The sequence below is a fragment of the Phyllostomus discolor genome, chromosome 1, assembly GCF_004126475.2.
Source record: "Phyllostomus discolor isolate MPI-MPIP mPhyDis1 chromosome 1, mPhyDis1.pri.v3, whole genome shotgun sequence".
Taxonomy (NCBI): domain Eukaryota; kingdom Metazoa; phylum Chordata; class Mammalia; order Chiroptera; family Phyllostomidae; genus Phyllostomus; species Phyllostomus discolor.
Window position 1 is genome coordinate 66783453 of NC_040903.2, and position 23702 is coordinate 66807154.

At 38.0% G+C, this 23702-nt stretch overlaps 1 protein-coding gene across 6 annotated transcripts in view; it reads right to left on the minus strand.

The window, feature by feature from the left end:
* Positions 1-1399: 1399 nt before the first annotated feature.
* Positions 1400-23702, minus strand: part of DCLRE1C (DNA cross-link repair 1C) — a 38210-nt gene continuing 15907 nt past the window's right edge. For 5 of the 6 annotated variants that reach the window (XM_036024036.1, XM_036024043.1, XM_028507399.2 and 2 more), the window contains 6 exons: positions 22355-22456; positions 19661-19797; positions 18875-18929; positions 15279-15367; positions 14519-14613; positions 1400-6137 (listed from right to left, as the gene is read on the minus strand). In XM_036024036.1, coding sequence (XP_035879929.1) covers positions 5221-6137; positions 14519-14613; positions 15279-15367; positions 18875-18929; positions 19661-19797; positions 22355-22456 — 1395 coding nt within the window. In that variant the 3' untranslated portion in view covers positions 1400-5220. The remainder of the gene's footprint in view (positions 6138-14518; positions 14614-15278; positions 15368-18874; positions 18930-19660; positions 19798-22354; positions 22457-23702) is intronic. The other variant, XM_036024033.1, reaches the window with a different exon arrangement.

Here is a 23702-nt window from a genome sequence, read left to right on the forward strand (position 1 = left end):
AAATATTGTCCTTGTTTTGGAGACATATAGGTGATACTGAATTACACCCTATTTTCTACTTCTTTCATTAAAACATTGAGAGCTTGATACAGAAATTTAAGGTCTAAAATTAAACATGAAAAAATTAATTGCAGCTCAATTTTGTATTTTGAAGCAAGTCAGACCATTATTGAAGGGTATATGTTTGAACCAGCAATTCTTAATGGTTTTTAACCCTGTAGAAGAAAAATCTTCAAAAGGTCTCCAAGAGGCATAACAGCCTCTTGGAAATGACACAGCAGTAGAACCAAAAAGGTGCTTTGGAGTACCAGGCACAGGAAGGGGGCTGCTCCAAAGGCCCCTTTCAAAAGCGCGACGTGGAGACCCACGTTTAGTGCCTCTGGTCTAAACAGTAAAGCAGGATGCCCCTGAGAGTCGCTGTGTTCCACATATCAACACTACGGGTTCTGGAGTCAAGCTATTTTAACATTTCCTTTCCACGAAATTTAACTATTTTTATATTTCCTACAAGCTCTTTAAAATAATTTTCCTGCAAGCTCTTTAAAATGATCTATATTTTGAGCTAGTACTTATTTTATATATGAATTTTTTAAATGTGATAAAGCTAACTTGGCTGGCCAAAGTGTGTGCCTAAATATAAGACCATTTATTACTTGAATTGGGATATATTCATTGTTGGCTTTGTTTGTTTTCCTGCATAGTAAAACCACAATCAGAAAAAACTCTTTTCACCTCTTTCTGATTCTGGGTTTTCTAATCATGGTGGCCAACATAAAGGTAAATGCAGCAAATAAATCCAGCTTTCAGTATTCCTAAGCTCATTGCCCTAGACTTTAATGACCTAAAATAAGCTTGAGTAAAACTGAACTGACTTCACAAATGCATCATTTGAAATATCTTCTTAACCCTTAACCTCTTTTTTTGGGAGAAACTACACTTCACTTCAGTATTATATTGGTATTACTTGACTTTGCTCTTTCATAATATAGGGTAAATTGTTTACATGTTTAGAGCCTCAGAATATATCTACTAACCAAAACCAGCAGAAGGTATCAAGAAAAAATACATATTTTGGTGTCAGGGCAAGACAGCATCATTGATTTTACAGGTTGCTCCCAGTGGCCAAGCACATTTTGAATTATAATTGGTAAGTTTAAAGATACAATTTTCACATTCTTTTTTAAAAAGTCAGTGTTTTACTGTCTAGTAACTTAATCTTGTCTATTTCTTGTTCTATAATGTAAAACTGGAGGGCAAAGGGAAAATGGCTATTTTCAGTCAACTCATTTTGTCCTTATTAAATATAAATTTAATGGGCCTTTGAGACTTTAATTATCTGTGTTAACCTTCTGTTATTAAAAAGCTGAACTTAGGCAGTAAAATAATAGAAACTTTTAAAAAAATGAAGCTGTTAGGAGCATTAACCATTTAAAATCAACATTTATCTTCTTTACATTAGTTTCCTAAATTGTCAGAGTTTTTTCTTTCGGTATAAAGCACATATTCAAGGGCAGTATTTAGATCAAATTTAAACTGCCAGTCCACTCTACAAGTTGTAATAATACTGTTGTTTTCAGTATCTACATATGAGGATTTTGATACACAATTGGTAATCTCAGGGGTTTTTTTCATACATGCAAAATCTCGACAGCACTTATTATAGTACAACAGTTTTTATTTAGCAAATAAATTTAGTTTGGCACTTGATTTTCTATTTATCATGTGTTAGCTTTGTTTCTGATTATCTTACTGTCTTTCCCAGGAAGGCTACAAAAAGGGGGGTGGAAATACTGATGTATTCCTGACTGCCTGCTATTGAGATTAACCAAAGGTTTATATACCATTCCTTTCAAACTTTTTTTGAAAAAGTTTATTGTCACAGTTCATACATTTGGATATTAAAGTATAATTTTACACTTAGCATAATGTGGATGGATATTTCTAAAATTTTTGAGCATTATTTGTCACCATGTATTTAAGCCAATTTTGCTAAGTACTGCCTGGAACTGCAAAGGAATTTTAGAATTAGAGGTAATATTCCTGAGCAAATCTTAGGCCTTTATATATAATCATGTGCTTCTTGTAAATCTATGAAGTAGGTGCCGTCATCCCTATAGTAAACCGGAGGAAGCAGGTTGCAACTGGTTAGGTAACAAGATCATGCAGCTGGGAGGCAATAAACTACACCTACGCCTAATGAATTTAACCAACTTTGGGCAGTTTTTAAAAACCAATTTATACTGTTAGTTTAAACAAACTTCTAAGCCTTGGATTCTTCTCTAAGGCAAATGTGGGTAGCTACTGAGTTTCTTCTCTCATATATCATGGCACTTTGAAACTTTTTTCCTTCCATTTTATACTTTATAGTTCAAGTAAAAATCAAGTAGCCACTGTAATTAATCCTGTCCACTCTTAAGCTCTTCTTGATAGGCCTTATTGCATGGTGATGAAGAGCATGCATGGACTCTGGGGCCTGAGTTGCCTGTATTGGATTCCTGGCTTCACCCTCTACTAGCTATGAACCAACCTCTCTGTGCCTTAGCCTCCTTATCTGTGAATGGGGATAACAAATATATCTACCTCAAAGGGTGCTGTGAGGATTAAAGGAGTTAATATACAGTATGTAAAAGAATTAAGCATTATCACAGAGTAAGCACCATATTAAGCATTAGCTATAATTATTCTGTACTTCAAGTATAGGTTTATAAAGTACCTGTACTTTAACCAGTACAGGTTTATACAATTGACCCTTGAACAATACAAGTTTGAACTTGGGGGTCCATGGATAAGTTTAAACCCATGTTCAAGGGTCAACTGTATGACACTGTACTTACTTAAACATCTTTTGTGACCTAAGTCCATTCTAGTGTTCTTAGCCCTTAAAGTAGTTCAGCCAGCATTTATTATGCTAGATTCTTATATAATTATGAAAATGTGGCAGTATGTAGTATTAAATTAATAGTGTGATCATAAAATGCTAAGAATATATTCAGAAGAATGTTTATAGGCATGTTTTGAACACCACCCCCTCCCTTAGATCATAAGCTATACTATTAAGATGAAATCTTAAGTGTCAGTGTATACAAATATATATTTGATTACATGATTTATGATAATGAACTATAACTAATTTTTAGAGCTATAAATAAAATATGAAGTCTCTGGGTTTCAGTAATGGGCCTGTTGTAGTTGTTACCAGATACTCAACAAATGAATGATTTGCAATCCTCACTGGTTCTCTCTAGAGTCTTTATATTCACTTGGAATTCATGAAGTAGTACTCAAAGGGGAGATGGGCAAAATGGAATGACTACAACTCTAATCCTGCCCCGTACACTAAGTCTGTAGACTGTATTTCATCCAAAGCTCAGAGCAGCAGCTGATCTAGGAAAAAAGGGGCCAGCATTCCCATAAAACTCCTTGTGTCCTTCCTTATACTCCTTTGCTCCAGGTACCTAACTGTGCTCAGACCATTCCCATTGGTGTAGATGTTGATAAAAGTTACTGTTGAGTTATTTAGGGTTGATACTTCCCTAAAATTGTGACCCGACATGTCCTTAAAGACCAATCAGAAATGACCAGGTCCTTCGTCTCAAACCTATCCCGTAATAACGACAACAGTTTCTTCCTCTCATCCCTCCTCTTGTGTCAGTTTCTTGGTTGAATGTGAAGTCGAGGTGCCACTGTCTAGTTTTTCCTCATGTAAATGGACAGAGGCAAATCTGCCTCCAACATTTGGGAATGGAATATTCCCTTCTGGAAAAGTGAGGACTGGCTTCCTGGTCCTCTTGGCTTTGCTTCCTCTGAGTGCCCCTTTTATCTTCCTCTCCCACTAACTGTAAGTCTTGTTCCCTAATTAGTCTTGTGGATCCATTACTTACTGTTGGTCTAATTACCTTGCAGCACAGTGATAACGCATATCGTGTTAGTTGAATTGATGGACATTGTTTTTAGAGACTACTTGAACTAGTTTTAAGAGAAATCTCTGCTTTTGCTACATTAATTTACAAAATATCAGGATACTAAAGTGCTTGTTAATGTGTTAATAAAACTTTATTAAATCCACATACATACTGTGCAAAAGCATATCCTATTGGTGGACTTCAGGAAAGTTGAATGACTCACAGAACACATGTATACTTTGACCATTTAATTATTTTCCTTTATGTCCTAATTTTTGTAGTTTTAATTTTGCCATTGTATTCACACCAACATTCGTAAGTTCTGTAACATCTCTTGAGTTAAGTAGGGGGCTGGCTTTTCCCAAAGCCATTAGTTTACAGTAATAGGTCCAAGTTTTTATTCTTTCAGTTTGAACTATTTTATGACCTAGTATATGATCTATCTTGATGAATGCCCTATGTCCTCTTGAAAAGCATGTTTTTTGTTGTTGGATAGAATATCAATGAGATCCCTTTGGTAGATGGTCTTGCTGACTTCCTGTAAACTAATTGTTACTGTGAGAGGAATGTTGAAGTCCCAACTATAATCGTGCATTAGTTTCTCCTCTTAGTTGTTTGCACTTCGTACAGGCATACCTCATTTTATTGCGCTTCACAGATAGCGCGTTCTCATCAACATCAAGGCAAGACCTTCTACCAGCAAAGGGCTACAACTTGCTGAAGGCTGAGGTGATGGTTAGCATTTTTTAGCAAAGTATTTTTAAATCAAAGCATGCTGGGGTTTTTATACATAATGCTATGCACACTTAATAGACTGTAGTATATTGTAAACATTTATGTGCACTGGGAAACCAAAAATGTCATGTGACCTGCTTTATTGTGGTTTTGCTTTGTGCCAGTGATCTGGAACCCAGTCTGCAATCTCTCTGAGGTGTGTCTCTGTATTTTGAAGCTGCTGTTTGGTACATACACATTTAAAATCATACCTTCTTAGTGAACTGCACCTTTTATTGCCACACCAGCTGTCATGGTATATTTCCCATCCTTTTACTTTTAACCAACCTATATCATGTGAAGTGAGTTGTTTACTGACAGCATATAGTTGGGTTATGTTTTATTTTTCCAGACTATCTTTTCATTGGTGTATTTAGACTATTTTCATTTAATGTAATTATCAATCTATTTGGATTTAGTCCTACCGTATCATATTCATTTTTTTTCCCCCTCCTTTTAGGTTATATAAGCATTTTAATTTATTAAGATTTCAACTGTTACCTCTTTGTATAGGTTTCTTTAGTCACAGCTCTGGAATGAATTCTTAAGTATCTATAAGTGAGCCTTTTCTCTTGTCAAGTACTATACTCTCACCTGCTGCCAGCTTCTCATACAAATACTGTAAATGCTCTCGTTTAGGTAGCTCAGCCTCTGGAGTTGAGGGAATTTCAAAATCAGAGGAGCTCTGTGAGTCTGCATTGGTGCTGAGAGCTGGCAGCCTTCTTTCCTGAGGTATGTGTTTCCCACCGCTTACAGTAGTTGGTTCTCCAACACTAGGAACTGTGGTTACATCTTCAGAGGAAGAGTCCTTTAGGCAAAGTACACTTTGTTCCATCTGAGAGGCAGGAAGATTCTCTTTGATTCTTGGTTTATAGCCACCTTTGTTCAAGGAAGTCATGTCCCCACTGTTTCTCTCTTGGAAAGATAACAAAACAGTGTCAGGTTGGCTGTCCCAGCCTTGACTTCCTTGTTCTGAGATGTGTGTGGACTGGGAGGAGTTCTGAGAGGAGATGTGCGTTGACTCCCCATCAGAGTCAGTGAAAAGTTTTGGTGACTGAGAGCCGCCTCCCTCTGTGGAGGAAGGGAAGTTTTCCAAACCATCATCTGTGATCTCATCATTTCTTTTAAAGAAGACTTCCCACTGTGGTACTTCTGCATCTACCTTTTGTTGGTGATGTGTAACAGGACACGGATCTCCTTGAGATGATGCTGGGATTTGTGATTCTTCCTCACTTTCACTGTTGGATTCTTCACAGTCTATAAAGTTTGCCCAAAGAGAGGTTTGCATGCTCTCTGCTCTGTTGCATCCTGTGCTTTGTCCTAGTTTTTCAGGCTGGTTTTGTGATACTGCAGTCATTTGAAATACCTTAGGGTGAAGAGTTCGCTGGTTTGGAACTTTGCGCCTTAAAGGTACTGGCAGAGGATCATCAAAGAGGTCGTGTTCATCTTCCTCCTCCTCCTCTGGGGGACAAACCAGGTTCATAAGAAACGCACAGTGTAAAGGGAGCCAACTTATGTTTTTAATTAAAAATCCAATTTCTAGCATTTAGCTGTTGTTACTTCACAGAATTACAAATAATAGGGAGTTTACTCTTCCAAGAGAAATTAGAAGGCCCCTATTCTTGGGATATTCTGAACAATTTAAGTACCACCCTTCAATTTATAATATCAGACAGTGAGTTGAGAATATAGACCTGTGTTCACCAAATTAAGTCCACAATACCTATGTTAGTGGTTCTCAAACCTGGTTGATCATTAGCATCATCTGGAGAGCTTTTTAAAAAAACACAGCTTTAGCCCTGGCTGGCGTAGCTCGGTAGATTGAGTGCAGGCTGCGAACCAAAGTGTCGCAGGTTCGATTCCCAGTCAGGGCACATGCCTGGATTGCAGGCCATGGCCCCCAGCAACCACACATTGATGTTTCTCTTTCTCTCTCTTTCTCCCACCCTTCCCTCTCTAAAGATAAATAAATAAAATCTTTAAAAACAAACAAGCAAACAAAAAAACACAGCTTTAGCCCTGGCTGGAGTGGCTCAGTGGATTGAGCACCAGACTGTGACAAACCAAAGGGTCACTGATTTGATTCCTAGTCAGAGCACATGCCTGGGTTGTGGGCCAGATCTCCAGTAAGGGGCACCCTAGAGGCAACCACACATTGATGTTTCTCTTCCTCTCTTTCTCTCTCTCCTTAAAAATAAATAATCTTTAAAGAAAACACCACTTTGTGTAGCTCATTCAAGACTTACTGAATCCCTTAAGGTAGGACCCAGTAATTTGATTTTTGAGGTATTTTAAGTTCTGCAGCTGATTCTGTTCATCGGCCAGGTTTGTGAACCACTCAGACTAGGAGAGAGGTTTGCAAATACTATTTGTTCAAATTGGCTGATTTAATATGACAACAGTTAACTATTTTCTAAAGTTTTCCTTGTAGAAACATTTTACTGATACCTCCTTCATTCTTGTTATGAGCTGAATGTTTGTGTCCTCCCAAAATTCAAAATTTGAAGCTCTAGCCCCAATGTAATAATTGGAGATGAGACCTTCAGAAGACAATAGGTTTAGATGAGCACCTGAGGGTGGGGCCCATGTGACAGGATTAGTGCCCTTGTAAGAAGGGGAAGGCAGATTTCTCAGTGCCCATGCCCAGAGGAAAGGCCTGAGAGCACACAGTGAGAGGGCAGCTGTCCACAAGGCAGACAAAGGGCCTTTACCAAGAACCACATCCACTGGCACCTTGATCCCAGACATCCCGGCCTCCACAACTGTGAGCAGTAAATGTCTGTTGTTCATTTAAGTCATTTGATCTGTGGCATTTGTTATAGCAGCCAGAGCTGAATAGCTCACAAGGCTGTGACAAATACTTAGGGGAACACACAGATTACTCACCTTTAACCAGAATACTAAATAAAACACATCAACATCAAGAACTAAAAGTCAAGAAAATTTAGTCTGCTGATTTTGTACACATTGTGTTAGTATATATATATATATATAGTAAGCCCAGTCCACATAAATTCTTAAAACCTTACTTAAGAGAATGAAATTCTTAAAATTTAATATATGAAATTTATATAAAATAATAAGGTGCAGACTTGGAGAAACACATTTTACTGCCCCATAACAGCACCTACACCAAAGAAATTAAATGCTTATGAGACTTTTTGTTCTAGCGCTGAATCTGATATTAACTTATAATTACCTAGTTCTTTAAATGATAACTATTTTCCCAGTCATAAAGGATGTAGCTCCTTTTTTTCTAATCCTCACCTGAGACATTTTTTTTTCCATTGCTTTCAAAAACAGAGAGAGAAACAATGTAAAAGAGAAACATCATTTGGTTGCCTTCCTGTACACTCCCCAGCTGGGGATTGTTGAACCTGCAACCTGGGCATGTGCCCTGACTGGGAGAATTGAACCCACAAACCCTCATTGTACGAGATGATGCTCCAACCATCTGAGCCATGCCCAGCCAGAGCAAGGCTACATTTTTTTTAAAGCCACTAAAAAGATGGACCACAGAGACCATCATCCAGCTCCCATTTTATCAATGAGGAGGCAGGCCCAGAGAAGGTATATGATAATGCATAGGTCAAAAGATAGAGCCAGGAATCAAACCCAATTCTTCAAGTTCCATGTTCTGTTACGATTAATAATTGTTTAAACAAGCAGCTATTTATCTTAGCCTTCTTTTCTAAAGGACTTAAGGTGACTGAGATGTCTAGCTATGTTATTTTGAATCATCATAGTTTACAAGATACGGATTTGTTTTAGTTCTCCCACTATTGTGTCAGAATTATCTTTTTAGGAAATGTTTGTGTATCCTAAGTTGGACACTTTCATGTTCTTCTGGATCTGTGGCTATACCGGCATCATGGTATGTTCAGCTGTAAAATTCTGCTTTAATCTGTCCAAACATGTTCACTTAACTCACCTGTGTGTATTGAAACAAGTAGTTGATGACACTGACAAAATACCACAAAAAGTGTTGAAATTCTTAATAGTGTTTACAAACTGGTATAGCTAAAACCCAATTTAAAAAGGGACAAATGTCAAAAAACTCACAGGTATCATCCAATATAAATTGGTATAATCATACTGGAAGACAATTTAACGATATGTATCAAGAACTTGAATTTCTAAAATGTAACCCAGTATAATGAGAAAACTGAAATAGACTTAATATACAGTATTGTTCATCACAGTTTTATTTGTAAAATTGAAAAGTTCAAAATAACCTAAATGTGTAATGATAAAGAATACATAAATATACCATTATCTAGTCTTAATGCAAAATATACAGCCATTAAGTTTGGCGTTTTTGAGTAACAAAATTGTTTCAATAAAAAGTTTTTGTGTGTATATATGTGGATGTGTGGATACATTCATGTATATACAGTGCTCCAAGCTGCTTTTCAGCCTGTATACCAGTATATAGTCATATAATAGACTACTTACATACTGTCACACTATTTAGTAAACATGCCTTTCCTTAATCCCCAAGTGTCCTTCCTGTGCCCACCGCTGCCCTGGCACCTACTTCTTGCCCACCTCTCCACACTCCAACAGCTGAGAGGCTTACACAGCTGGAGAACTTTAGGGCACTGCTCCTGCACTACAGTTAATACTGTTCTCATTGGTGCCTACACAATGTTGCTTTTTAATAATTTTCAATCTACCCCTTTGATTTCAGTAGATATTTATATAAATGATAGGGAAAAAATAAAATACATTAAAATGCTAATTTGGAGTTACAGGGTTCTATCTATTTTCTAAATTGTCTACGGTGAGTATATGCTTCTTTTATAAGAACAAACAATTTTTTAAAATTGGTCTATGGGGATAATTATAACAATGGTTCACTTTTACATAAAGATAAATCAGAGAACAAAGAGCTCTACTAAAATGCTTTTTTAAAGAGGCTAAGAGAAGAATGACTTGCACCTCAGATTCTAAAACAATAACAAATCTTAAAACCACTGATAATGCCACACATATTAAAAATGACTTGCATCAAGAAGAAAACCTGACAGACTGGTAACTGCCTGGGTGGAGATCACCACAGCAACCTTAAAGCACACAGGACAGAATAGGAATGGTAGTCAGTGGCGTATGAACGTGATGATACCTATAGCTTACAAAATCGATCTGAAAACATCTACAACAGACTGACACCAAAGGACTGTGGAAAGATCTAGACCTGTTCAAATAATTTAAAAGCTATAAAAGTTGCTATTACATAAGGAATAAGCTAAGGAATCTAGAAGGAACAAAATCAAAGCTTAACAAAACAGAAAAAGCAAGAAAAATTAAAACGGAAGTGGAAAAAAAAAAAACAACCTTACACTAGTGAGTGGCCCAATCCAAAAAACATTGTCAAAAAAAAAAAATCAAGCATCATTTGGTAGGTACATAAGAGATACAAATGGTTAAATTCACTGAAAAATTTAATGATTTCTACTTCCAGCCAAGAAAGTAGCAGGAGTTCGATTGAACCTCTCATCTGAACCAACTAAAAGCAAGCCAAAATGTAAGAAAGGCTCAAAAGAAATTGGACATTAGGCAAGAAAGGACAGTGACACCTGAGAACTCACCCAGAGATTACCCCAGCTTATTGGTTTCCAGGGAAAAGGGGACTCCAAGTTAGAGCTCACCAGCACTCCTGAGTTGAGATATAACTGGAAATCTGAGGAAGCCAAGGTGACTGGAGTTCCCAGAGGAGAAAGCAGTCAGAATTGCTCCCAAGAGCTGCAGCAGGGCCCCTTGAGTATCCAGCATACTGACCATAGTGCATGCTTGTGATGTGGCACATCCCTCAGCTGGAGAAAGGATCACTCAAAAGCATGAGAGGAAAGAATGCCCAGAATGCACACAGTGCTGGGAATTGTGCCTGTTCTCAATAGCCAGAGTGGAACAACAGCTTAGTTATGAGATGTTTTACTGTAAGAATAACCAAGGGCCTCACCTCAGTGGCGGGGAAAGTGAACTCTAGATGAAGTGCTGCTCTGTAAAAAGCAGTACACAAAACAATCAAACTTTCCAAGTCACTTAACCACATGCCATTACAGAGTTGAAGAATATATTTAGAAATTCAAAATTAAACAGAACTTAGTATAAGTTCAGGATGTATGGAATCCAACAAAAAAAAGTTACCCAACATACAGAAAGGTGGGAAAATAAAGTCAAAACTAACCCCCAAAATGATAAAACATGGGGATAAAGCTTCATGATCTTGGATTAAGCAATAGTTTCTTAGATATCACACTAAAAGCACAAGCAATAAATTTATGTTTTTGCCCTTCAAAAGACATCAAGAAAGTAAAAAGTTGTAAACTAGGAGAAAACATTTGCAAATCATCTGATAAAGGACTTATATGCAGATTATATAAATTTACACTCAGATTGTTAATCCAATTTAAAAACAAGCAAAAGAGTTAAATAGACATTGCACCAAAGAAGATCAATAAATGCCCCATAAGCACTGGAGAACAGCTCAACATTAAAAGACATGCAGATTGAAACTATAATGAGATGCCACTTAACACCCACTAGACTGGCTATAATTAAAAAAGATAATAATATCTGAGCTAGGGTGTGAAAAAACTAATCCTGTATTGCTGGCGAGAATGGAAATGATGTGTTGAATTTGGAAAACTCAGTTTCTTAAAATGTTAAGACAGATTTATTACATGTTATGGGCTAAATGTATCTTCCTGTCCCCCCTGCCAAAAAAAAAATGTTGAAGCCCTAAATTTGGAAATGGGGCCTCTAAGGAAGTAAAGTTAGGGGTGGACCCTGATCCGACAGATTACTGTCTTTATAAGGAGACATCACAGAACACTCCCACTATCCCCTGCCCTCAGTCGAGACCATGTGTGCGCACAGCAACATGGCAGCCACCGACAAGCCAAGAGAAGAGGCCTTGGAATGAAACCTTCCCCAGCCCCTTGATCTTGGAATTCCCAGCCTCCAGAACAATGAGAAAGAAGTTAGTTTAAGCTACCCAGTCTGTGGTATTTTGCTATTGCAGCTCAGATACCACATAACCCAGAAATTCTATGTTACACCTAAAATAAAGTATGTGTCCAAATAAAAACTTATTGTATATATAAATATTCATAGCATTACTTGTAACTAAACAGTAGCAAAAATCCAAAATGCCCATCAACTAGCAAATGGTTAAATGTGGTATACTCATGCAAAGAAATAATTATTTGGCAATAAAAAGAAATGAAGAACCAATACATGCTCAAGATGGATGAATATTTGAAAATATTGTCTAAGTGAAAGAAGCCAGGCACAGGAGACCAAATACATGGTTCCACTGATGTGAAATGTCCAGAAGAGGTAAATCTACAGAGACAGACCACAGAGTAAGTGGTTGTGTAAGGCTGGAGGTGGTTAAGGGGAGTGACTTCAAATGGCACAGTTTCTTTTCAGAGTAATGGAAATACCTGAAATTACCATATTTTGCCATGTATAATCACACATTTTTTGCCCCAATTTTTGAGGGAAAAATAAGGGTACGCATTATACATGGGTATAATGATTGCATGCTCTGTGAGTATAATAAATCTGTGTATAATGTGTACAAAAACATGGGTATGCATCATATACAGTAAAAAAATATTGGTAGATACTGGTGATGGTTGCACAACTCTGTTAAAATAACAATAATGGAATTGTTTGCCTAAAAGGGTGAAATTTTGGTATATAAATTATTTCAACAAAGCTTTTAAAAATGCACAACTTAAAGAAAAAAGGTAATGTATTTGTGGAACTTATAACAAGTAAAATGTATGACGGTAATAGTATAGGCTATGGGGGAAGGAATGGAACTAGACTGTTGGAAGCTTCTTATACTTGAAGTAGAATAATAATTCACTTTTCACTTTCATAGGTCAAAAATGTATACTGTTGGGTTGGCCAAAAAGCCCATTACATTTTTCCTGTAAGATGGCTCCAGTAGAGCTTAGTTGTCTTTAACTTCATTCAAAACAATTTTGTTAGATTGTGTTGTGACAGCTGTTATTTCAGTGTGCATTTTTTTAAAACATCAAAATTGGTAAGTTTTTGTGCAGCCATTTTAATATCGAAGATAGAAGAAGGTATGCAACATTTTTGGTGTATCATGCTTTATTATTTCAAGAAAGGTAAAATGCAACTGAAACACAAAAACAGATTTGTGCAGTGTATGGAGAAGGTTTTGTGACTGATAGAGTGTGTCAAAAGTGATTTGTGAAGTTTCTTGGTACTACTGGCATTTTGGAACAATAATTCTTTGCTGTGGGGCTGTCTTATACATTGGAAGATATTGAGCAGCACCCCTGGCCTCTACCCACTAGCAGCCAGTAGTGGGAGACAGCTGGCATACTCCAAATATCCAGATCAATAAAGTTATTGGTGAATATGAAAAATGTGTCTTTTATTTTATGGAAAAAACTAAACAGACTTTTTGGCCAACCCAGTATAAAACACTAAAATAAAACAAAGAATTACAGCTAATAAGCCAATAAGAGATTAAAAGGAATCTATCAGTTTTCAATCCAAAAGAAAGCAGAAGAGAAGAAACAAAGAACAGATGTGACAAATAGCAAGGTAGTAAATGGGAACCTAACCATATCACACCTAAAATGGCCTAAATACTCCAATCAAAAGGCAGAAATGATCAGATTGGCTATAAAAAGCAAGACCCAAAGATACGCTGCCAACAATAAACCCACCTTAAAGACAGTTAAAAATACAGGGACGCTAAAAGATACTTCGCTAACCCCTGTCAGAAGAAAGTGGAGTGGCATGGCTGTGTTAATATCTAATAAAGACCTCAGAGCTAAGACTATTGCCAGGATACACATATTTCCTAAAATTAAAGGAGTCAGTTCCTCAAGAGGACGTAACGGTCTTAAAACATCAGTATACCTAGTAACAGTGCTTCGAATAGATGAGGCAAAAAGTGATAGAGCGGCAAGCAGAAGCACACATTCACAACAATAAATGGAGATTTCAGCAACTTTGACTAACTGATAGAACAAGTAAAACAAGTAGAGCAGTGATGATATAGAAAACAAACATCATCAACTAACTTGACCTAGTTGGCATATACAGAACACCCAACAGCTTTGGTTTCTTCATTGGTAAAATTGGATGAGACCCCTTACAGGTTTGTTTTGAGGTGTAGCTATAATATATGGAAAGGACCTAACACAGTACCTGCCATGCAGTAGGTGTTCAATAAATAGTATCATTTTTATCTGCCATGTTTTTGTCTTGCATTAGCCAGTATTACAGTGACTGGCTCTTCACCAGAACAATGAAAACTCAGAATCCTAACCATGAAATCATGTGAAGCAGCAGAGTTTTGCTGAGAATCTGAAGTTCTGATTTCCACCTCAGAGCTTTCCCTTAATTTGTAATGGGAAATGAAAGCGATGAAAGAAAGTATAGAGAAAGTCCATTTGTATAAGTACAACTGATCGATCTGATCAGAAATGATGGCAAGAAAAGTTCCCGTTGTCAGCATTTTCTAGTATCTTGAAGTATTTAAGGAAAAACACAGTCTCTCCTTACAGCCTAACAAACCAAGGGGCATATTTCCAGAAAGCCGAGAACATTCAATATAGGCACAGTTCTCTTTTTCACTTGTTCTAAACCTGGAGAGGAGATGGAACTTGTGGCTTTATAAGCTGAAGACAGGAAAGCTATGCACTTTCTGAGATCCTGTGACAAGTCTGAGTGATACCAAGTCCCGGGTCCACCTCTGCCCAGTGCACCTTTCATGAGACCAGAGCATCCTGAAAGGCAGTTTTGCAGGAAATCCCACACCTCTGGCCCTGGGTAATCCTTACCAGAGTCTAGGTGAATTGTTCTAGCTCTCTTCAGTTTTCCAAGTGGTTTATACTTTGGCTCAGTGCTTTGGGAAGAACGGCATAAAGGCTTTAAGCTGAAATGAGTATGAATATTTTATTGCTAGGAAAGCTGCTGGAATGTAAGCATCATTTATAGATTATAAAAACTTTACCATAGGGGAAATCATAAATGCTTTTAAAAGCTGAAAAGTATTATTCAATAATTTAAAATTACTTCAATATAATAAAGTGCTGATACAGCCTGGAGGGTATCTAATTGTAGGATCACGAGGGAAAGTAAAACTCTACCTGCTCTTGAACAGCAAAAAAGCAAGTCCCTATTCTTAAAAACTTAATACAGTGACACCTTCTGGCCCACAGGGAATACAACATAGCTAGTTGTTTTCCCTTCCCTGTTTAATGATGTTTACTTATCTCTTGCAAGAATCTCACAAATTTGATCACTTCCTTCTAGAGGCTGGAAACTAAGACCCAGTACGATAAAATATAAAAGGGCACAGAAATAAGATTTGAGGGTGCCCTGCCCTTTTTCAAGGCCCTTATTGCCAACTGCTTTCTTATGCCAGATTCCCAGAAGCCATTAAGATTACATATAACATACCTACTTGAAGAAAGCCATTATGCTCTCAACCTGACACACATCCACAGCCCCATCCACTTAAAGTTCTTGCCCCTGTTCTCAGGCCCAATACCATTCCCAGATCCATCTCATTCAATAACACAAGTACCAACAACTTACATTTCTATAACTTTATCCATAGTTGTGCCCAATGGAATGACATTTGGATATGCATTCACAGGACAGATGTAGCTCAAGAAATCTTTAATCTAGAAGAAAGGAAATAAAAGGGATCAATCATCTCAACAGTGAAAAATCTGGGTACAAGAAGCAAGTAATGAAGGCCAGGGAAAAGCAGCAGGAAAATCATGGCTGTGTTCTCAATGCTTGCTGCATGTGGGTTCAGCTGGGGACACTCAGCCTCGCCCCAGAGATCCTTTTAATGCTAAGCTGCAGTGGGGGCTGGAACTCTTGTATTCTCCAGGTGGTCTGTTCCACAATAAGGACTGAGAGTCACTGGTTAATGGGATTCAAAAATTCTATATTTCTTCATAAGACCTTAATGTCCTCATCGAAAAAGGACAGTCATATTTAACACACCCCCTTCATGTATGTTAGATTTAGTTGAGTACTTAATACACACAAGAAAACAAGGTCTTAGAAGTACACTTCTTTCCACCTACATAATTGTTGGCAATACCAAGGGAATTGCACCTTTGAGGTTGCTTGATTTTTTGTAATAGTTTATTCTAACCCCAACAAGGACAGTTGCCTGCAAAACTTCATGAATACCTTGATTTTGCTTGCAAAGCTCAGAAAGCTAAACAGAGGAACTCTGTCACTAGTCCACAAAACACCTCTACAGACCAGTCAGTCTTCAACTTACTCATCTTGGTGAGCTCATGCTCTCAGGCAAGTTACCTAGAGCCTTTAAGTCTTTGATTCTTCATCTAAAAGTGTAAATGAACAAATGCGTGTAAACTGCTTAGCCCAGGACTGGGTCTGGTCAACTATTTAGTAAACTTATCTATTGCAAAGCTGATGATGACAGCACAAAGATTTTTATTCCCTTCTTCAAATGATGATATTGAAGCATAAAGCAGTTATTAGTACCTGACTTTCTCAAGTAAAGGAGGTTAACCCAGGAATTACCAATAACTTCACTTTACAATAAAATGGCTACCTTAAAATGGGAAAAGACAGGAAGATCCATTCTTCAGATATTTTTCATAAACAATTTCCTTTATACTTGCAGAGCAGACATGCAAATAGAAACCATTATTTACGTGCCTACAACCTGTATGATTTTGCATAATCAGACCAAAGTTGAGGCTGGTAGAAAGTGGAAGCTTTTTGAAGGAAACAAGGATTTAAAAAGTAAGTCCAAGCTTGTACCATAACTGAGTCACTTACTCTACTCAGCGACAAAGTGGCCACAGGAGACAAGAAACACCCAGTAGAAGGGCACCCTCTCTCTCACTTGTACAGCTTGATGGCCTTTTGCCAGATGCCTGCCTTACAACAGTTCATTAACAGTCAGTTTTCGCTATTCACAGTAGTCACGTTCTGCATAAAGTCCCTGTGAACACTGAACCAGCACACACGGAACTACTTCTGGGGGAAATGCAGGGGTAGGTTCCTGTAAACCTCTGCTCAGTGTTTTTGTTAACCGATCAATAGCATCACCTTGTTTTAGTGTGATTTTGCTGTAAAAATACAGCAAATTTAATGTATATATTGTTTATTTTGTGTATATATTGTTTATACAGCTTATTTAATGTATATATTGTTGACTCATTAACATTGAACTAATGGCCAACAGCAGCACTATAACTCATGCTGGCACGAAGCTTATCAAACATTTTCTCCATAAGGCACACGCCAGCAGTCCTGCATTAGGAACACCAGACAGCACTTCAGCACTATGCTCAGGGGCTGCTTCAAACAGTGAAATCAAAAGAGGCAGACTAAATAGACTGCAAAAAGGACAGTTGTTCACTCTCTTGAGAGCTGAAGCAAGAAGGCACAATGCCAGCTTGTCGACCTGAGGTGGGAACGTGCACACTGGGTGACCCACGTTTTCCCCACTCCACTGTGCATGTCTGCAGTGACCACAAAGCATTGCTTATATTGATTTGCGACTTACAAAGAAATTTTCCTGAGGAGGCAGTTTGTAAGTAAGGAATCCATAAATACAGGAGATCAACTGTATTTAGGAAAAACTGAAAGGAAATATTTATATCTATTTATATTTTTAAATACAGTTCATGTTCTACATATAGGATACAGGCAAATTAATTAAACCAACATTCAGAAAAGCCCATCTCTCAGCAATACCGGGAAAGAAGATGACTACGCAGAGCTCAGAGTGCTCCTACCCTGTGCGTGCTCACTGGCTCTGACCTACGGAGGATGGGAGAGAAGTAGGTCTGCTTCATCTCTACTTGAGTCGCAGGGAAATATATCCTTAACGGGGGGTGATTTCATAAAGTCCCGTGAAGGCTTATGCTTCCCAACTTGGCTACTAACTATACTGAGGAAGAGAAATAAGACAGGAGTAGATTTGATTGAAAAAGGAAGGCCTCCCCTTTCCCCAGATTAGATGCCCTCCCTGTGGCTGAGACAGAAAGGATATTCTGTCAATCAAGAGGAAGGGCCCCTGATGCGAAGCCAGATGCCACACCAAGGACAACACCAGGAAGGGGCTTTGACAACAATCTAAGATTCAGGAGAAACTGGTGAAGAAAACAAATTATAGCACCAAAATGAATTATTTCCAAGCTACTCTCAGATAACCTGTTTGCACATGAAAGTTAAGGTTGGTTATTTAATAGAGATGTCATGGTGATATTTAGAGAATATGATGAAGAATCGTTTACGTTATTATGGCTGACTTGATAAGGATACCGCTACTTGGAGTTCTGGAAAAATCTACCTGTTCAAATAATTAACACGTCTGCGGCTCACTGCTCCAGCACTGTAGCCATGTATCCCAAATACAAAAATAACAGTTGTCAGAGAAATGGGTTTTTAAGTGCAGAAATGGCAAAACTAAAATTACGTATGTCTTAAAGTGTCATCAAAAGCCTGCTTTTATATTGCTTTTTCTCCAGTATGAGAAATTACTGAATCTCTGGACTTGTTAGTTGCTAGCATTTACTTTGGAAATGCAGGAGTTTTTGCAAATAAATTACATATATCAAGTTCCCATTTTGGCAGGTCAGTTTCCTACATAAAAAGTACCATAACTGAACCATTTTAACTCCTCTTAAAACTGGGTAATTCTAGTATACTACGTCCTTATAGGACAAGGTCCTATAGTGCAGTCATTTTGTTCTTCCCCAATGCTGGATACACAGGACTATTTTTTAAGTGGCTTAAATACAAACAAATTTTGGAGGAGGCCAAGAATCTGGACATATAAGGTTGTTTTACCTGTAGTACTCCTTCAAATAATATTTATGATTCTTTTATGATAAGTGAACAATACAACCAAAGTGGGAAAGTTAAATTAATTCAGGAAGCAAGAAAACCTTAATCATAAATACACCCTTCAATGTTTGGGCTGAAAACAGGTAATAATAGCAATTTCTTTTGGACTTAGTAACATAGCTCATCCACTGAGATGTTCCCCCTGCAATTCCTTTAGGAAAAGCCACAACAAATCTTCAGCAGTAGGAAAAGAGGTGCCACTGGAAGTCAAGGAGACTGGCACTCAGCCGCGAAGGCTGCGGAGCAGTCAGCAACAGGGTCCTGTGTGTATGGGATCCTCTTACCTCACTGTAGGAGGAATGGAAAGAAAAACAGGCTCTGTATGAACTCTCTCCGGTCCTAAAGGGAAATGAAAACACAAAATTAAAAGGTCACTTTTCAAAACTAAGCTGAGTTCTAAATTTTGAGCCTTTCCATTTAGGCTATTCCAGTAAAAATTCCCTACATTCATGAATTTCTTCCTGGAACATGAGGGAATTCTTTCCATAAATATAAATATCTGTAAACATTCCAAAGAACCGACACTAAGGAAATGTTCCCCTAAAATGATGATCATTATGCTACACCTCTACTTCAGTAAGGGCTCTATTCCCTTCCACATCAATCCATAACCCCCTGCCAAGCAAGACTCAGTCTCCAGCCATCTTACCCACCCAACTAGATAGGCCTCAGGAAGTACTGACTGGTGGAACTGGCCTTGAGATAGGTTTGGAAGCAGCTTGTCTTCAGTTTAAATAGACTTTAAATGTCAAAAGTTATTTTCCACAATTATAATATATCCTCTTCTTGGGCTTAGGCTAGATTGCATTTAAACTACCCGAAAGATCACCGATTCGATTCCCAGTTAGGACACATGCCTGGGTTGCAAGCTGGGTTCCCAGTTGGGGGCGTGCGAGAGGCAAATGATTGATATCTCTCACATATCGGTGTTTCCCTCCCTCTCTCTTCCTCCCTTCCCCTGTCTCTAAAAATAAAAAAAAACAAACTCAAATAAACTAAACTAAACTAAATCAGATCATCTACCTCAAAGCAGGGTTTCCCTGAGAAAACCTGTGACATTGCTTTCTTACCTCACGATTACATTCGTTTTTCTGGTTCTTTCTCCAAACCACATTGTGGATGGCTTAATGCTGATTGTGTGGAGTGGAATTCTATTTCTGGAAGTAATTCCACAGGGTAACCTATTCCACTGAAAATATTCCTCTGCCTAAAAAAAGAGATTTAAACATATAGTGAAGCAGTTTAACATTTTCAACAAATATATGTGTAGGCAGGATCTCAGTAACAAAAGAAGTAAATACATTTTCAGACATGAAAAGAAATGGAGACGTGAGGAAACAATCAGATAATTTCAAAGTGAGAAACTAACTACAAAACAACTGGCCCAGACTCTCCAAAAGTATCAACGTGATGGAAGAAAAGCAAAAACTGGAGATGGGATCTACGTGAAAACGTGGGACTATGTGGGACTAAAGAGGACTGGGTGGATGCAACACGTGATTCGTCGTTAAATCCCCTCCACAAGCTACAGAGGACACTAATGGCACAACTGAGGAAAACCGAATACGGGCTATATTATACCCAACAGTATCATATCCGTGTTAAATTTCCTGAGTGTGGGAATCGTATTGTAGTAATACAGGAGAAGGTCCTTTCTCCAGTGATACATGTGAGGGTTTAGGGTGAAGTGCCACGAAGTCTGTGACTGAGTCGCAAATGGGTTGGAGGTGGACCTGGGGGAGCTAGTTACACGGAGACAGAGGGGCAAGAGCGCAAATGTGGCAAAAGGTTAACTAACTAGGGGATCCAGTCTCATAATTTTACTGTTTTTAAATTTTTCAAAATAAAGTTGGAGAAAATAAGTGTTTCTAGAAGGTTGAAAAACAATGGGACTGTTTTCCCAAAGACACGTTTAGATCAGGATCCTTCAAAACCACATGCACTCTGCTAAGGTCACATGTCATCCAGGCCTTTGCTGCTCTTTCCTCCACTCAGTGGTGTTAAGGCGATGTGACTTAAGAAATCTCTTAAGCCATTGGAACTAGTGGCTCAAGCTATGAGGGAAATGACAGGAGTAGCGGTTACAAATTATGCTACTTTGTGGGATGTCAGAAAACTCAGAGCAAAAAAAAAAAATGGCCAATTGTGAGATTTATGGGATGTAGGGGAAACCAAAGACTACAAGTCCAACAGAAAAAGGACAGTTTCATTTTGTATCTACATCATTTTTGTCCATCCACGAATTCACTGGCTGTGTGTACGTATGTGTATACACACAAATGAAAGGATGAAATAGATTCATGAATAAAAACTATAATATGCAGCTTACTGATCTTCAAAGTAATTTCTTACCTTGTAGCTCCCCTACAGTGGTACTCCATGCTGTGGATAAGAATTCTTTTTTTTTTAAATTATGCTTTATTTTAGGGTTGAGCAACTTTAGGTTTTTAGCCAATGAAACCAATATTACTACCATGGTAATTATCTAAATGCATAAAGGCAGTGTTCACTAAAATTAAAAGTACTCAGCATTTGAATGCTAAGAAACTTTAAATCTAGAGGAAAATTATGATCATGCGTACTAGTACATTTGAAGATCACTACTTAGTGTTATAGAATTATTACATAAATTAAAATTTTTTTAAATGTGAAAGGCAAATTCAAAACTTAATACCTGGGATTTGATAACAGAAGGTCATTTAATAAGAGTGAGTTCTATGGAGGCATTAAAAAAACAATTATAGCCCTGGCTGGTGTGGCTCAGTGGATTGAGTGCCGGCCTGTGAACCAAAGGGTTGCTGGTTCAAATCCCGGTCAGGGCACATGCTTGGGTTCAAGGCTGGGTCCCAGTGGGGGGCGTGCAAGAGGCAACCACACATTGATGTTTCTCTCTCTTTCTCTTTCCCTTCCCCTCTCTCTAAAAATAAATAACTAAAATCTTAAAAAAATGATTACAAGTGAGTTGCAAAGATATGAGAAACATCCACTTGAAATCAGACCTGCAAAACATGTAACTATTTCAAAATTTAAAGCAAAATTATATCTAGATACTTATCTCAAATGAAAAGAAAATACAGTTTCCAAATGCATACGTATCGAGTCTCAAAAATAGCAATGGATTGTGAATCTTTTCTTAAATTATGAGTTCTAATATTTTACTAATTTCATTACAGATAAATTATTAATTACATAATGCATTAGGTAAACATGTATCAAATGAGTATGGATACATATTAAAAAATCATAAGTATTTGTATCTACTTACTAATTATGAAGTTTATGGTCATGTAATCAACAATGTACAGTTGCATGACCTTGGGCTAATAACATAAGATCTCAGCCTCAGTTTTGTTTGTTTGTTTGTTTGTTTTTTTAAAGAAGAAGGAGCTCACCTCTTTTTTTTTTTTTTTTTAAAGGCGTGCTTTTTTTTTTTTTAACATTGTATTTATTTATTTTTAGGGAGGGGAGGGAGGGGGAGGGAGGGAGAGAGAGAGAGAGAGAGAGAGAGAGAAACATCAATGTGCGGTTGCTGGGGGTTATGGCCTGCAACCCAGGAATGTACCCTGGCTGGGAATCGAACCTGGGACACTTTGGTTCCCAGCCCGCGCTCAATCCACTGAGCTACGCCAGCCAGGGCTCAGCCTCAGTTTTTAACTTTGTAAATTGAAGAGCCTAGAAAATGGAATTTCTGAGGTTCTTTCTGGACCTGAAAATCTGTTTCTCATGGATCCCACACACAATGCAGAAAGTGATTGACTCGGTACCTTTGGGTGGCGACATGCATGGATCTGAGTGCTGCGGTCTGTGGTGAGATGATGAAGAATGTCAGGCATGTTTCGAAACATGTCTAGCTTATCCACATGAACCTGAGGAAAATTACAGGTAAAAAATTATTTTAATTGTACTCAAGAGTAATTACTCAAGAGTAATTATACAGGGGTAAATCATCCAGTTAGGGAGTTAACTCTTCTTTCTTGAAACCTAGTTTTTAGCATTTCAGTGCACATTAGTATTCTGTCAGGATGTCAACAGGCAAAGGGCAAAGATCATATTCCTACCAGTCATGTTACCACCTACGGTTGGTGGTTAAGAAAAATCCAGAGACTCAGCTGGTAGATTGCACTGGATCATGCTAGTACTGTCTTTCAGTCCATTAAGTCATTCAATTAGCCCTGGTTGGTGTAGCTCAGTGGATTGAGCACCAGACTACAAACCAAAGCATCGCTGGTTTGATTCCCAGTCAGGGCATGTGCCTGGGTTGTGGGCCAGGTCCCCAGAAGGGGGCACTGAAGAGGCAACAACACATCAATGTTTTTCTCCCTCTCTTTCTCCCTCCCTTCCCCTCTCTAAAAATAAATAAAATCTTTTAAAAAATGTTTAAAAAGTCATTCAATTAATATCTACTGTGCACCTATATATCAAACTTTAGTCTAAATATTGGGCATGCAGCAGTGAATGCAGCAGACAAGAGCAATCAAGAATCACTCATGAGCACACTCGTGAACACACACACAACATGCCACCAGAGGGCAGATGGCAGGGAGAAGAGAGCTGGACGAGGAAGTGGAGACCCGTCCTCCCTTACCACACTCCTCTTTACTAGGGGGAAAGGGGGAGTGCAGATGCAGGTAAACAAATAAACAAATAAATAAAAATTAAAACCTTGGTCACCTTTAGAATTTTAAGGCTAATGCAGTTTGAAGAATAAAACTAATGTGTCAGTTTTACCTAAAGCTTCTCTTCTAGTTACTTCAAAGTAAATAACATGTACATACAGTAAGTCCTTACTTTATGTCATCGGCAGGTTCTTGGAACTGCTCAGAATGACACATAGCAAAACCAATTTTATCACAGACTACTTGATACAAGCAAGACTTAAGTTCCTAGTCCTGACCAGGTAGCACCGTTGGTTAGAGCCTAGCCCCAATACTCCAAGGTTGCAGGTTCAATCCCCAGTCAGTGCACATACAAGAATCAACCAATGAATGCATGAATAAGTGAAACCACAAATTGATGTCTGTCTCTCTGTCTGTCTCTCTCCCCCCACTCCCCAAATCAATGAATAAAAAATAAAAAAGAGTTAAATTCCTATGGCAGGGGTGTCAAACTCAT